The sequence below is a fragment of the Zootoca vivipara genome, chromosome 1 (assembly GCF_965207765.1).
Source record: "Zootoca vivipara chromosome 1, rZooViv2.hap1.1, whole genome shotgun sequence".
Classification (NCBI taxonomy): domain Eukaryota; kingdom Metazoa; phylum Chordata; class Lepidosauria; order Squamata; family Lacertidae; genus Zootoca; species Zootoca vivipara.
The window spans coordinates 55,866,280-55,881,338 of NC_142582.1; the positions used below are offsets into that span (position 1 = coordinate 55,866,280).

Below are 15,059 nucleotides of genomic sequence, written 5' to 3' on the forward strand. Positions count from 1 at the left end.
TGTGTGCAAGCAGTTACCTATGGTGCAAAATAGCCTGGCACCGGCACTGTCCAGAACTATATATGCTGTGGGTCTGAGAAACAGGTGGCGTCCCAAAAGGGCAAATATAGTGCATACATATCATTGAGAGGCCAGACCAGAAGGAAAAGGAGGAGAGAGAGCTTGTATATTACAAAGGCCAGATTTACATATTGTTATGGTAAGAACCTAGACAGCATCTTAAAAAGCAGAGACTTCACCTTGCCTACAAAGGTCCATATAGGTTAAGCTATGGTTTTCCCAGTAGTGATGTATGGAAGTGAGAGCTGGACCATAAAGAAGGCTGATCGCCGAAGAATTGATGCTTTTGAATTATGGTGCTGGAGGAGACTCTTGAGAGTCCCATGGACTGCAAGAAGATCAAACCTATCCATTCTTAAGGAAATCAGCCCTGAGTGCTCCCTGGAAGGACAGATCGTGAAGCTGAGGCTCCAATACTTTGGCCACCTCATGAGAAGAGAAGAATCCTTGGAAAAGACCTTGATGTTGGGAAAGATGGAGGGCACTAGGAGAAGGGGACGACAGAGAACGAGATGGTTGGACAGTGTTCTCTAAGCTACGAACATGAGTTTGACCAAACTGCGGGAGGCAGTGCAAGACAGGAGTGCCTGGCGTGCTATGGTCCATGGGGTCACGAAGAGTCGGACACGACTAAACAACAACAATGGTAAGAATGATGGCTGACTGTTACTTTGTCAGGCAAATTTCTAGAAAACAGTGCTGTCTCGATTGCTGATTTTTAAAAAATGGGATATCATGATTAGGAGCGCCTGGTAGCTGAGGATCTCTCTTGTTTTTAAACTGAGATGCCCACCAGAGTTTGGAAAGGGTATGTGTGTGCATGGAAATGAAAGACAGGCAGACAGGCAGCAGTGGCAGGTGTATAAAACAAGCCCGAAGGAGGCCCCCAACCCACTCACAGGTCCTTGTATGATCAGTGGAAACATTTGGTGCTGGCAAGTATTAACCACTCTCAATTCCAACCTGATAATTGCCACCTGCCCAGGTTTTAACTTGTCTCAATTAATTTTAAGATGTATTTTAATTAATGGATGACTGTTTTATGCATATTGTGATGTTTTTATGATGTTAGCCCCTCTGAGCTTGGCCTCGGCCAGGGAGGGTATGATACAAATAAAAATAATTTATTATTATTATTATTATTATTAAGAGAGGAAAACTGGGATTGTAAAGTGGAGTAGGGGGGAACAAGTTTCCCTCTGGGGGATCTTCTGCCTTGTGTGAGCTCCTGTTTGCCTCCACTTATCCTTTGCTCATATAAAGCAAATATTACAAAAACATCCAGCACTGTGCAAGAGGATTTCCGCTCACACATCAGGACTTCCTCTTCTCCCCCTGCACTCCCCCCCCAAAAAAAATCTGCTGTGGAGGGTCTCCCAACCTTCTGGAGCAGGTTTTGAGACCGCACGGGTGGCAGGAGAAGAAGGGGAAGTTCCACTGAGCACACAGGAGTCTGTTCCACGAACAGAACTGCAAGGTTGGATACAGGCCTTAATCTCCAGGGCTCCCTCATCAAAGTCAATTAACACAGCAGTGCAGGCCGTAGACCTTTCTGCTGTTCTGTGAAGAGGGGAATGCATAATAACATTCATTGGTTGTTGTTTTATAACTTGTTGGAGTAAGACACATACTGGAAATAAGGTGATTGCTAGCAACCGGCATACTTTGCTATGAAGTTTCTTTCTCTGGCAAGCAAGCAAGTTTAATGGATGAAAGGAATGTCTCAGACAAAGGGAGCCTTTTGAAATACTACCATGCACCAAAGTAATCAAAGCAACATGGGCTTGAATGGAGCTACTGTGGATAGAGATTTAGGTGAATTCTTTCATGAATAATCTAACCACTAACAAAGCAGGAATTTTTTTAATAGGATTTATTATTATTATTATTATTATTATTATTATTATTATTGGTCAAGGGGAGGTAAAAGAAAATGACAAATAAGCCACTTAAGATAAAAAAATTATGAGACTATGTCAACAATCCTATTTATATTTACTCCCCCTGGAGAAATAGTAAAAATCCTGAGATAGAAATGTCATATTGAGATTCACGGCTGACAGCCTGCCAAGCAGCAAATATGCATAGCTGCCAAGTTTTCCCTTTTCTCGCGAGGAAGCCTATTCAGCATAAAGGAATTTCCCTTAAAAAAAGGGAGAACTTGGCAGCTATGAATATGTTTTAATGTTGGAGAGGAAAAGGGAACTGCTATCACATGCTAGTGTCAGGGGAGACTGTAAAGGTAAAGGTAAAGGTACCCCTGACCATTTGGTTCAGTCGCGGACGACTCTGGGGCTGCACGCTCATCTCGCATTATTGGCTGAGGGAGCCAGCATACAGCTTCCGGGTCATGTGGCCAGCATGACAAAGCTGCTTCTGGCGAACCAGATCAGCGCACGGAAATGTTGTTTACCTTCCCACCAGAGCGGTTCCTATTTATCTACTTACACTTGATGTGCTTTCAAACTGCTAGGTTGGCAGGAGCAGGGACAGAACAACGGGAGCTCACCCCATTGTGGGGATTCAAACCACCGACCTTCTGATTGGCAAGCCCTAGGCTTTGTGGTTTAGACCACAGCGCCACCCGCATCCCTTTCATGGGAGACTGTAGGAGTCCTCAATGCAGGAGGTAGACATTGAAAAGGGCATAAGAAGTTTGTCACTGAGAGATGAATGGGTGGACATTCCATTGCCACTTATTGGTGTATTGAACCATCAGTCTGCCAGGCTATAGTTTTGATTGGGAGAGGAGTTGGTTGCAGTGAATAAAAAGCCACACTTATATATCAGAGAATTCTAAAAAGAGAAAGTTTGGGGTCAAGGGGATTCGTCAAGAAGAAGAAGCAGAAGCAGAGCTGCACTGGAAAATCTGAAAGAGGTCAAAGGGGACAGCAGAGGGACAACTTAGCCTAGACTGTCCAAATGACGGCAAAAGAATTCATGTAGTAGAAACTCATGAAGAAAGACCTGGAGGAAGAGGAAGACTTCTGAAGTGACGCTTCAAGAAAGTCGGCGTATGTTTGATATAAGGTGAGCTCAAGAAAATGTGATGTCTTCAGAGACTGCCAGCTTGTAAACCTCTTCTGTTCTGAACCTTTGTCAGTCTGGTGCTGACCAGAAGAAAGGCTTCGGTTCAATAACATCCAAACAAAACAGTGAGTTCCAACTGTGGACAAGTTAACAGAAGACAGGGATAGGAAATCTGTAGCCCTCCAAATGTTGTTGGACTCCAACTCCCATTATCCCAGATTATTGGCCAAGTTCGCTGGGGCTTATGGAAGTTGCAGAGGAGGTGGCAGGCAATTTAAATGAAATTAGCCCTGTTAATTAGGGAAGCAACCTAGTTCAAGATGATTGCCAACTCCTTAGGTTATAGCATCAATTAAGTGTACTGAACAAAGCCTATTTGAATACAGTCCAACCATTAATACTTGTCCTAAGTTTTTTTTTTAAAAAAAAGAATAAGTTTTAGTACATTGGTTCAATTTAAATAACCTCCTGGTCTTTATGTCTCAAGCCTAAAACCTATCCCAGCTACTAGGAAAAGAAAGGAAAATACAGTATGTATATTTTTACCAGGAATGGTTGATGACAGTAGAAGATAAGGAACAAAATGAACAAGCTGGGTTATAACATGTGATACTACATTTTTATAAATAGTTAAAACCTCCCCAGGGAGTTAAATAGCAGTTTGATTTGATTCAAAAGGCTCCTCACAGCACAGGTTGTATTGTTGTATTATTGTATTGCAGATTTCATACAAAAAAGAAGAAGGATTCTTTAAACAAGATATCGATGATTCGTTATCAGATTTCTCAGGACTTTTGTTTACTTGAAACCAGCTGCGGAGGATTTCAGTTTTGACTTGAACAGAACTGGTGGGAGGCAGCATGTGCTTAAACCTTCCTCCTCACGTTATTTCCCCAGTCTAACCCAATCGTGCAACCCAAAGTTGTGGTTAAACTCTGGAGGCGGGGAGAGAGAAATAAAGGATGGTACAGGTACCCAAAATCAGAGCTGCAATACTTGCATCCTAGAAACTGTAGAGCAGAGCTTTCCAAACTGTTCATGTTGGTGAACAGTAATTCAGTTCTCCTACCAAACTGGAGGTTAAACTAACCCTTTTCCAGCCCCAGGAGAAGCGCAGGGAGTAGTTGTGCGACGCACCTAAACACTGCAGCCGACACACGGACATGTCATGACACAGTTTGGAAACCTCTGCAGTAGAGCTATGCAACGGACAATATTTCATGTACTCTTCAAAATGTATCAGCTAGATACAGATTGCTACTGCTTCCATTAGATTTGTAAAAGTATTTATATTAACATTTTATTTCATTAAGGGCTTCCTACCAGTAAAATAACAGAGAATTGTGTTTGGCGTGAGTTCAGTTTTAAGTGGCAGATGATTTTCATAATTTTGCCCAGCATAGGTTATTATGAAAAATCTTACCTGCTCTACTTTTGTTTTTAAAATATTCCAAAAAGCCACCATTCAAATGAAATTGAGTAGCAACTTCTGAATCGTAACAAGGGGGTCAAATAAAAGTCAGTAAACCTTTCAAATTGCAATAGCACTTAACTAGGATTAACATATTTGCTTAAGGCCTTAGCAGAATCTCTTCTGCCTCAAGTCCAGAACTTGTTTCCCAATGCAGAAACAAATAAATTCTTCTGAGTCAATATACTTAGAAACAGGCCATAAATCTGGTAATGATTGCAAAACTGTGAGCATGCATATAACTTCTTTTAAAATATGTAAAGGAATGTCACTTTGGCTGTGGAATGTCTATAAACTTCTTCTAATCTCTCTCTAAGATTTGGACCTCATTCTGCCTTGATTCAATTAAATTTAAGCAAGGAATCTGCCTTATCCAGGCCTTCCCCACAGTACCAAAAAAAAAAAAAGCATGGCGATGCCAATCTAATTTCAATGTATATAGCACCACTTCCTTCCCATTCCCCTGCCATTTCCAAAATATTGCAAGACTCACCTCTACAGAGAGTTTCTTTCCCAGCGCAAAAAGCAAAGGATGCATATTGAGATCAGGGTCCTTGCGGAAACAGTTAGGTTTAGCATGGTGCTGGAAATGCCAGTGATTCCACCAGCTAGCTGGTGCCCCCTGAAGAGAGAAATAAATAAGAGGTCTAAACTAGACTCTTTATACTTTGCCCCACATAAAGGACACGGCAAAGTCTCAGCCGAAGGGGTTCCGTCATTTAATACCACTGGAGTGATGCTAAGGAACAATCCCAGCTCCATTACTCACCTTCAGATGTCCAATCACAAATTTGTGAACCCAGTGGTTCCACTTAGATTTGCCAAAGACCGAAAGGTGTCCCAAATCATGCTGCAGCCAGCCAGCTTGCGCCTGGAAAACATCAGTACCACAATGCCACAATGTAAAATACATGCAGCATTTTATAGCATAAGTAGCAACAGAAAGGGGAAAGGACCTATCTCCACCCAAGGGAGCTTTACTGACTGAAGTTTGTCAATGAAGGGAAAAGAGAAGGCAGGGAGAGCTCAGGACAATATGGAGAAAAAGTGCCATTAATATGCATATGAACCAGTGACGATCATCAGAGGCCTCTTTCACGAGACTTCTGGAGTTTGGCAACACGAGAACGGGCCTTCTCTGTGTTGGCTCCCAGTTTGTGGAATGCTCTCCCCAGGAGGCTCACCTGGCACCTTCATTACATATATTTAAAACCATCTCTCTACAACCAGGCATTTGGTTGATTAACATTCTATGACCCTTTAAATGTGTTTGCGGGAGGGGGGGATAATTGGTTTCTTTTTGCTGTATTATTTTTTTTGTCTTCTCATTTTTTGTTCTTATGTTGTGAACTACCCTCTGATCTTCAGCTGAAGGGCAGTAAACTTTTTTTTAAACAACAACAACATGCATAGACTTTGTTGTGACTGGAGATAAAGACAGAGGAATTAATCCAAAAGCTTGATGGAGTGATTTCAAAGAAGAGAGTGAGATAGCACCCCCAAGGTGCTTTAAGGAGTTCCTAGCTTAAGCAGAGTGTAGGTGAGCGGAAAGAATTCTTTGAGGGTAGGAAACCTTTGGGCAGCCATGGGTGGTAAGCTGGAGAAGCAATGGTTACAAGAAGCCAGGAGGAAAATAGGCACTTTCTAGAGGGATCTTGCCTCCCCTTGTGCTGCCTAATGTAGCTAAAACTGTTGTCAATCCTGCCCTCCCCCCAAACCTGGCCTGTTCATTGCCCTGTTCTGTTTGATCTGTATGTTACCTGTACAGTGCCAAGCAGCAATCCAGAGAAGAGGAAAGGGACCAAGGATGGTCCAAAGTACCAGAGGCTGAGCCAAGCTGCCACATCCAGCAGCAAGATGTGCATGAGGTACAGGAAGAAAAAGAAGCGGTTGGGATTCAGAAGTCCCATCTTCTCAATGGTAGCACGGAGCTCACGGAAATCATCTACATGCAGTTTCTGTGGAGAGAGATCACATTGCAGTTTTCTCTCCTCTGAAAGGGGACCTCATCCAACCTCCTACAGAGAGCATGCTGAAGTCCAGCTTTTCTATCTCTAGAACCATCCCAGGGTGAGGCTATTGTTAGAACCTAGATCGTGCTTCCTCAACCTTGGCCCTCCAGATGTTTTGAGACTACAATTCCCATCACCCCTGACCACTGGTCCTGCTAGCTAGGGATCATGGGAGTTGTAGGCCAAAAACATCTGGAGGACAGAGGTTGAGGAAGCCTGACCTAGATAGTCTCACAATTCATTTTAAAAGACACACATAAACAGTTGTACACAAAAAGGCTTTGAAAGGTCAATGTAGTATAGATTCTGTCTAAAAAAGTTAAAATACCCCTGACTGTTAGGTCCAGTCTACATATGTGCTAATGTATACTTTTTATCAAAATCATAATACAGTAAGTTACTGGTGCTGAACCATTGTTTTGATGACCATTCAGTATTCTTAATGGCCATGTTAAAAACCAGTTCTTAACAACAAAAGATATCAAGGCAAAACCTCAAAACTGTGCTGCGGCATAGTAAACTTTAGTAAAGCATAATGAAATGTGCCGTGTGTTTCAAGATACATGTTCTTCAAAGTCAAAGGAATACAATGAAGTATGATACTTCATGCGGTGAGACATGGTGCTTTTTACAATTATGCCCAAATAAGGTATCAAAGTCTATTTCTTTGCCCCTGGAGAAGGTATGTTCCAAAAAATTGTTACATATCTCTGGACATGTCATACTTCTTATTATACTTTATTATACAGTACTGTGTTTCATTACCATTTTGATAGTAGTAGGTTTGCCAGTAGTGTTTCTTTTTCTTTCTTGTGTTCTGGCAGTGCCCTCATCTTTCTTCAACTGAAAACTAGTTCTTGCCCCTCACCCTCAACTACTGTAGATCCTTTTGGTGTAGCTCTTGTTTTGATAGGCCACCCAGATACCTTTCCACTGGCTTCATTCATCTTGGTTGACTTCAAACCCATGGGCTGTATTCAATGAGATAGTTGCACATGCAGAACTACGTGGCTTCCACCACCCCCTCCTCCCATGTGCCCCCAATACCATCCTTAAATCTGTTCCAGAGGGATGGAGGATTTCCCAGAACAGATTTAGGAGACATACATAGGGAAGAAATGGGGAGACTAGACTATTGCACAAGGAGAAATTCACCTGTTCTAGATGGGGTTGCCCTCACCTCAACAGAGTCAGTGTGTAACTGGAGAGTACTCATGGATTCTAATGAGTGCTAATTCACAGGTTCAGCTGGTTCACCAGCTATTATTGTTTCTGGATCAGGATAGACTAGCCACTGTTACCCATGGATTACTGTAATGTGCTCATTGTGGGTCAAAAGCTACAGCTAGTGTAGAATGCTGCAGTCTGGCTGCTATACAGTAATCATAGACAGAATCATACAACATCAGTGCTTAAGGGATTTCACAGCCTGCTTACATACTGGTGGTACCACCAATGGTTATGGCCTCTTTGGTGGCAACACGTGGCAGGGTCTCCTCTGTGGTGGCACTACAACCATGAGACATTATCCCATTGCAGATACCATTGGTCCCCTCTTTCAGTTCCATCTGATGACACATATTTTTATAAGGGGGCTGAGACTTATATATAATATATAATATATAATAAGCTATATATAAAATATATGGAGTTCTTGTGACTGACCATCAGTCTCACCAACCCCAACATGTCCTGTGATGTTTAAAGATTTTAAGTATTTCTAATATCATGTAAGGTTCTAGATATTGTAGTATACCAACCTGCAATGGGCGGTCTCAAAATAAATCACCAACAACAACAATAATAGTAATGATATTACTATATCATTTTTGTTTGATTGTTTTTTAAAGGAAACTTACATTTTTGCTGGGTTCAAAGCTGGGCTGATCTGCTGCAAGCTCCCCAATGAGCAAGGGCTTCATGTACTTTCTTACTAGAGTCTTGTCCAGGTGGAATGCTGTGAAGGGATCCTGAAAAAACCACAGTGGAATGATGTGAGTAAACTAGTGGTGCTTCAAGAAGGCGGAATTTAAATGTTAATTTTAAAAATGTCAAGAAATGGGCATGATGCTATTGGCATCCCTAGGTCAATGTGGTGAAATCTAGCTAGTGAAGCTTGCTGGTCCCATTCTGCACTACCTAAAATATACCATATACCTTCCAATCCAAAATGGCTATATTGTTTCATTAACTTTTTCCTTGAATTAGTAAAGTTTTTCAGTGTAGGACTCTCTCATTTCCTCTAGAAGCCTTTCTGTTGTTGCTGAACTCTAATTAGCAGTCCAGCCCTGACAGGAGTTGTAGTCCAACAACTGGAAGGCCACAAGTTCCCCATCCCTGCTCTAAACAGAGACCTGTTAGTCATATCCTGACTATTTTCTCTTATCCAAATAATGTTCTTTTGTCTCCTCTTCCAAAAATCCTCTTTCACCTTCTGACTTTGAGTTTCTCTAAAGGCTGCAGCTACACATTCTGGCACATATGGCATTGGCACAGATACTGATGGTCCTTCAACTGATTTCTAGCCTGGGCACTGGTTTCCTTGTTCCTGTGCTTTTATTTATTTTTTAAGGCATTTGTTCCTGAGACTTTCTGAGGGGCTTCAAGAAGACAACTGAAAGTCCTGGGTAACAGTTACTCCTTCTGGTCACTAGGTGCCGCTCTAGAAATGCGTTTGCATTTATAAACCAGACACTATTCTTTGCCTCCCCAAGAACTGCATTTACAACTGCCTGCCTGCTTTCAAATAATGCCCACATCAGTCCCAAGGCATTTAAGATTTTGCATTTGTGGGGTAGGTGAAATAGAAGACCGTTCCCATTATATACTCCATTGTCAGCTCTATCAAAACCCCAGAGATATGTTTTTGGAACAGATGTTGGCATCGCTACAGGGACAGAACCCTGATGTAAAAATATGTTGGCTATTATCTGACTGCAACCCACTTGCCACATATAAAACAGCCTGATTTGCAAAGGCCGCTAAAAAATATTTGTGCTAGCTACATAAAAGACAATTCTGTAAATTGTGCAGGGATTCATTAATTTGATTTAATGTAAATGGATATATATTTGAGGATCTCTTTTAATAGGTTTTATTTGATTTGCTGGACCTGTAACTGGATTTGTAATGGCTTTTAGTCAAATACAATAAATGATTGATGCCTGCCAACCATTCATTCAGTCCCTGAGTGTTGTAAACAGGACAAAGCTGGGGATAGGGTTGTGTAGAAATACCAGCAAATAACCCATATGTTTTATAAGAACATGTGAATTTTCCTGGCTGTTACTAAAAGGCCTCCCAACCCCAATCTAATATTGATTCAGATACATATAAGAAGGCAGAGCAAAACTTCGAAATTCCACATTCCTCTCCATGTGCTATTTAGCTTGTCTGTATAACAAGGTGCCAGCCCTACCATAAGGCAGAGTGAGGCAGCCACCTCAGGCAGCAAATGCTGAGGAGTAGGGAGGAGGCAAAGCTGTGTGTGCCACATGGCCCGCCCTGTGTCACCTAAACAAGCCTGTGCCCTCAAGTGCAATGGAGCAAAAGGTCCCACTGCCAGGGTTCAAGTTAAGATGTTCAAGTCAGTGTGGTAATTAGGTGCACAACCTGACCAAGGAGCCCTAGGTGGCATATTTTCCACTCCACACTGTATCCTCGCAGCAATCCACTGTGTTTCAGGCTGACTAACAGCATTTCCCAACCTTGGGCCGCCAGCTATTTTTGGACTACAACTCCCATCATCCCTAGCTAGCAAGACCAGTGGTCAGGAATGATGGGAATTGTAGTCCGAAAACAGCTGGAGGCCCAAGGTTGGGAAACACTGGACTAAGAATTTGAACCCTGATCTGACACACTATCCCCTCCACCACAATGTCCAGGGAAGGCATGCCAGACTGATACCCAGAGAGAACTTGCTGCAAGACAGACCCCCCAAAATAAAATAACAAAACACCACTAGTAATCACATACAGCTCCCAAGTTAAAACAGTACAGAGGATCATCAGAGATCTACAACCTCTCCTGGACAATGACAGCTCTCTTTCTCAAGCTCTGGGAGGAAGACCTTTCATTGCCTACAGACAGCCACCCAATCTTAAACAACTCCTCACCCACAATAATACCACCACCAGACTGAACATGGACACTGGTACCAGAGCCTGCAATAAACCCAGATGCCAACTTTGCTGCCACATACACCCGGACAACACCATTACTGGCCCCAACAACGTCAAACATACCATCTCAGGACTATTTAATTGCTCATCTTCTAACATTGTGTATGCCATCAAATGTCAACAGTGCCCTTCAGCTCTCTTATTGGACAAACAGGCCAAACCCTACGCCAAAGGATAAATGGACATAAATATGACATCAGGAATCACAAGACAGAGAAACCAGTAGGAGAACACTTCAGTCTCCCAGGACATTCTATACAAGATCTCAAAGTAGCTGTCTTATTAGAGAAAAATTTCAGAAACAGACTGGAAAGAGAAGTTGCTGAATTGCAACTCATTACCAAGCTTAAAACCATGGAGAGACCTGGTCTGAATAAAGACATTGAATTCTTATCTCATTATAAAATGATGAAGCTATCTTTAGCCATCTCACCCCTTGCTTTTTCCTGCAAGACCAATTGCAGTCATTAACAGTCGTTAACAGTCGTCAACAGGTTTACCACTCCTATCAGCCAATCACCCATTCCCACCACCCTTCTGATGTTTTAAGCTGTTTAATATTGTCATGTCTGCTGCCCTGGACTCCTTTGGCAGGAAGGGCAGAATATAAATCGAATAAATAGTAACAACAACATAGTGTCAGTCACTCTTCTGGTCAAGCGATGCAAGGACCTCAGGAAAGAAGCTAGTTTCTTCTTGTCTAATATAACGCCTCTGCTGTTGACACCCCTCAGACTGAAAATGTCCCCTTTCTAAAAAATCTCTGTATTAGCTTTTATTCTTTCCTTCTTTTCCATGATACTGTACAGATCAACACATGCTATCCTTAATTTGTGTGCTTTTGGATGGTGCTGGCCCTTTAAGGCTGGCCAGGAAAATGTTTTATAATGCAGCTGATATAACTACTTCCAGCGCTCAATGTACGAGAGAGAGAGAGAGAGAGAGAGAGAGAGAGAGAGAGAGAGAGAGAGAGAGAGAGAGAGAGAGATTGTATCCCCTGTTCCTAAGTTTATCTGAATCCTGGGAGTGGGGAATGGTCTTTTCCTGTTACTTTTCTCATTGGAAGGGGGAGAGGGGGTGGTTCCTAGGCTGATCTGTAGATGGTGGTACCATAAGATTCAGCCAATCCTCACAATGGCTGTTGTAAAAACCCAGCAGTAATGTAAAACGGAGGGGAGGGAGGCGATAGAGAGGGACCTTGCAAATCACCTTCTTGGAATTGGAATAGTTAGCTGGGCAGCAGGACGTAGAAGGGAACCTCTCATTTTCTTATATTTTTTTAGATTTTACACACACACACACACACACACACACACACACACATGAACTATAACAGCTTTTTTGCCAGATGAACAGTATTTCATCTTTGTTTCCAATTGCACAAGTGTTAAGCTTTCAGCATGTCCTCAAGGCTGCTAAATCCAGACTAAAATACATGGCTTATTCAGAGTCAATTCACACTGCCACGATGCACATTGCCAGATGCATTTTTGTGTGTCTGGATTGTGCTATGTACATGATGAGTCAGACAGCTGAGCCATTCATCACAAACACAAAATGCTGTTTAGTATGCCACCCCTATCATTTCTAAAAAGGCTAGAGTGGCTGCACAACCAGTTGAAATGTGAGTTTGTGAGAAGTGGTTCAGACAGAAACCTCACTGTAAGCACAAGACTACATGAGTTCCATAAAAAGTACAGCCACATAAATGCTACGTAAACTAGAGGTCCGTTAATCCAAGCTTCTGCTGTTCTGGGATCCCATCAGTGAAGTGAAGTAATGACTTAGGTTCAAATCAGAGCTTAGCCATGACTGCAATAAATCTATGCTGTGGTTGGGTTTTAAACCCAGATCAAATACTTCTACATGGTTTTCCACTTCAGCTCTCCAAGGCAAAATACAAAGAATAGCAGCCAGCCCTACAAGGTGGTTATGAGGATGTGCAAGAAGAAAATGGCATTACATGACTTGACACTTACAGCTTAACTAACATTAACACACAAAATAAATAAAAAATCCTTCCAGTAGCACCTTAGAGACCAACTATGTTTGTCATGACAAGTAAGTAAGTATGACAAACTTAGTTGGTCTCTAAGGTGCTACTGGAGGGATTCTTTTTATTTTGTTTCGACTACGCCAGACCAACACGGTTACCTACCTGTAATTAACACACAATGCATGCAACAAAATCCCGATAGGCTCATTTACCTTTTAGACAGAAGCCATTTCTGGAGGAGGAGATTTGGGGTGGAGAGCTGATGGGATTGGGCAGAAGGGCACAGATAGTACAGTACTTAACCTTTATCAAACCTACTGCTTCTCCACTTCCCTACGCCAGTACAGTGCCCCCATGGTGTTACAAAGCATTAAACATGCATTTGGAATCTTAACAGGTATTTATTGTATCTATCACAGTTTAGTATGAAGTGTGAAATGGCCTGCAGATAAGTGAATGCTCCCCACTTCTCTTTCCACAGAAAGGTTTGAAAGCTCCCGTTTTTATGGTTAACCATGGTTTGTTGCTGGTCCAAACTATGGTTAACTTTTAATAAGGATTGGTTTCAGGCAAATCGACTTCACGCCATAATTATCAAAGTTAAGATTTTATTAATCATAATTCCAAGTCTGGATGGCATTTTAAGCTATGGTTATGCAAAGTGGGGGGACAAAAGGGAGGCACATTAGGCTTCCTGTGGCTTATTCCTGGTTGCATATATGTCATGCTAAACTTCAATTTGGTACATGCAAACAGTGGGGCAGATTCACAATACTAGATGTCACTGCCACTTGCCAGGAAGGTGCTACTAAAGGAATTTTTTATTTTACTTGCCAGGAAGAAAGGGTGGTGGTCAGTGTAGCGCAGACCCACCTGCAGGAGCTCCAGATTGACTCCATCGTGTGCCTGCAGCACACCATTCTCCCTACTACCTCCCCGCCTCCACTGCCAGAAGGCTAGTGCTGTAGCTCCACCCCATCAGGAGAGCCACTTCTAATGTGAACACAAATAGAACACTGCATAGATGCCTAATAAGCAGGGCCAGCCCAAACACATTTTGCTGCCTGAAGCAAAGGATAATTTGCCACACACATATACACCCAGATACTGACTAGACTGGCAATTGAATCTTACTTCAGTTCAATCCTTGCAACAGGATAGCATCCTCCAGTGCAACCAAGGGTAGCAGGATGGTTATGGGGGTGGATGACTGGCCTGCGGCACACATAGCTCTGGTCTCTTAACAGAGGAAAATGTCCAAGAGAAATGGCTGGATGCGTGAAGCCACTGCTGCCCCACCAAGCCTCTGACACCTAAGGCAATTGACTTGCTCTGCCTACCGTAGTAAATGCCCTAATAGGTTGCAGTCATCATTTTGAAAAGTTATCCTCATTCTCAAGTTGGTACTTGTACAAGATGGGAAATTAATGTATCGAGGAGAAATGGTCTGCCTAGCTCTCTCCCTGACCATGTTAGTTTTTTATGGGGGATATTTGAACATGCTTTGGGAAGAAGAGTGAGACATATAGAGGAACAAATAGACATTGTACAGACATACAAACTAGCAAAGCACACAGGCCAGACACCATGCTTTCCCCTCTTCCACAGTTCCTGGTCTCTCACACAAAAGGCATATATTCATTCATAGCCTTCTCATTTTTGTCCAAGTCCTACAAAAAGGATGGGGAGCCTGTGGTCCTCTAAACATTGCTGGACTCCCAACTCCACCCCAGACCACATGGCCTATGCTGCATAAAGCTGAAGAAGGCTGGGAGGCCAACAACACCCAGAGGTCCACAGGTGATCTGTCCCTGCAACATAGTGAATGTACTGCATGTTCTTACAACTAGAAAAGTGATCACTGTGAGACATGTGAAATAACAGTGTTTCTGAGCATGTGCAGTGTTATTTTTCTTTCTCTACCTTCAGTCAGAAAATGTAATGCAGGTTCCATCCCTCACCATAAATACATGGGCATAGATAGGATATTTGTTGGGGGGGCAGGACTTTGGGGGGCAGAACCAACGTGATTGGTCAGTTAATTATTTCTATTGTTTAAATATTCATCATTGCCTATGGCAACTCCTGTCCTTTTGAGTATAAAACACAGCCTCTCCAATGAGAAACCCCTGCAGTGTCACTTCAGGGCTAACTCCAGGGCCCTCGGTGTGGCTGAGTGGGCTCCAGATGTTGGAATCCGAAGCATGGCTTTGCACTGAATAGCTCAGTAGGTAGAGAATGAGACTCTTAATCTCAGGGTTTAGGGTTCGAACCCCACGTTGGGCAGGGGCTTGGGCTAAATGACTCAC

At 42.6% G+C, this 15,059-nt stretch overlaps 1 protein-coding gene across 2 annotated transcripts in view; it reads right to left on the reverse strand.

The window, feature by feature from the left end:
• The window catches only part of LOC118089033 (acyl-CoA (8-3)-desaturase), a 29,442-nt gene that overhangs the window by 13,520 nt on the left and 863 nt on the right, over positions 1 to 15,059 (reverse strand). Inside the window, exons 2-5 of one of the 2 annotated variants that reach the window (XM_035123387.3) lie at positions 8,433 to 8,543; positions 6,322 to 6,519; positions 5,331 to 5,432; positions 5,055 to 5,183 (exon numbers count right to left, since the gene is read on the reverse strand). In XM_035123387.3, the coding sequence (XP_034979278.1) occupies positions 5,055 to 5,183; positions 5,331 to 5,432; positions 6,322 to 6,519; positions 8,433 to 8,543 (540 nt within the window). The remainder of the gene's footprint in view (positions 1 to 5,054; positions 5,184 to 5,330; positions 5,433 to 6,321; positions 6,520 to 8,432; positions 8,544 to 15,059) is intronic. The other variant, XM_060276923.2, reaches the window with a different exon arrangement.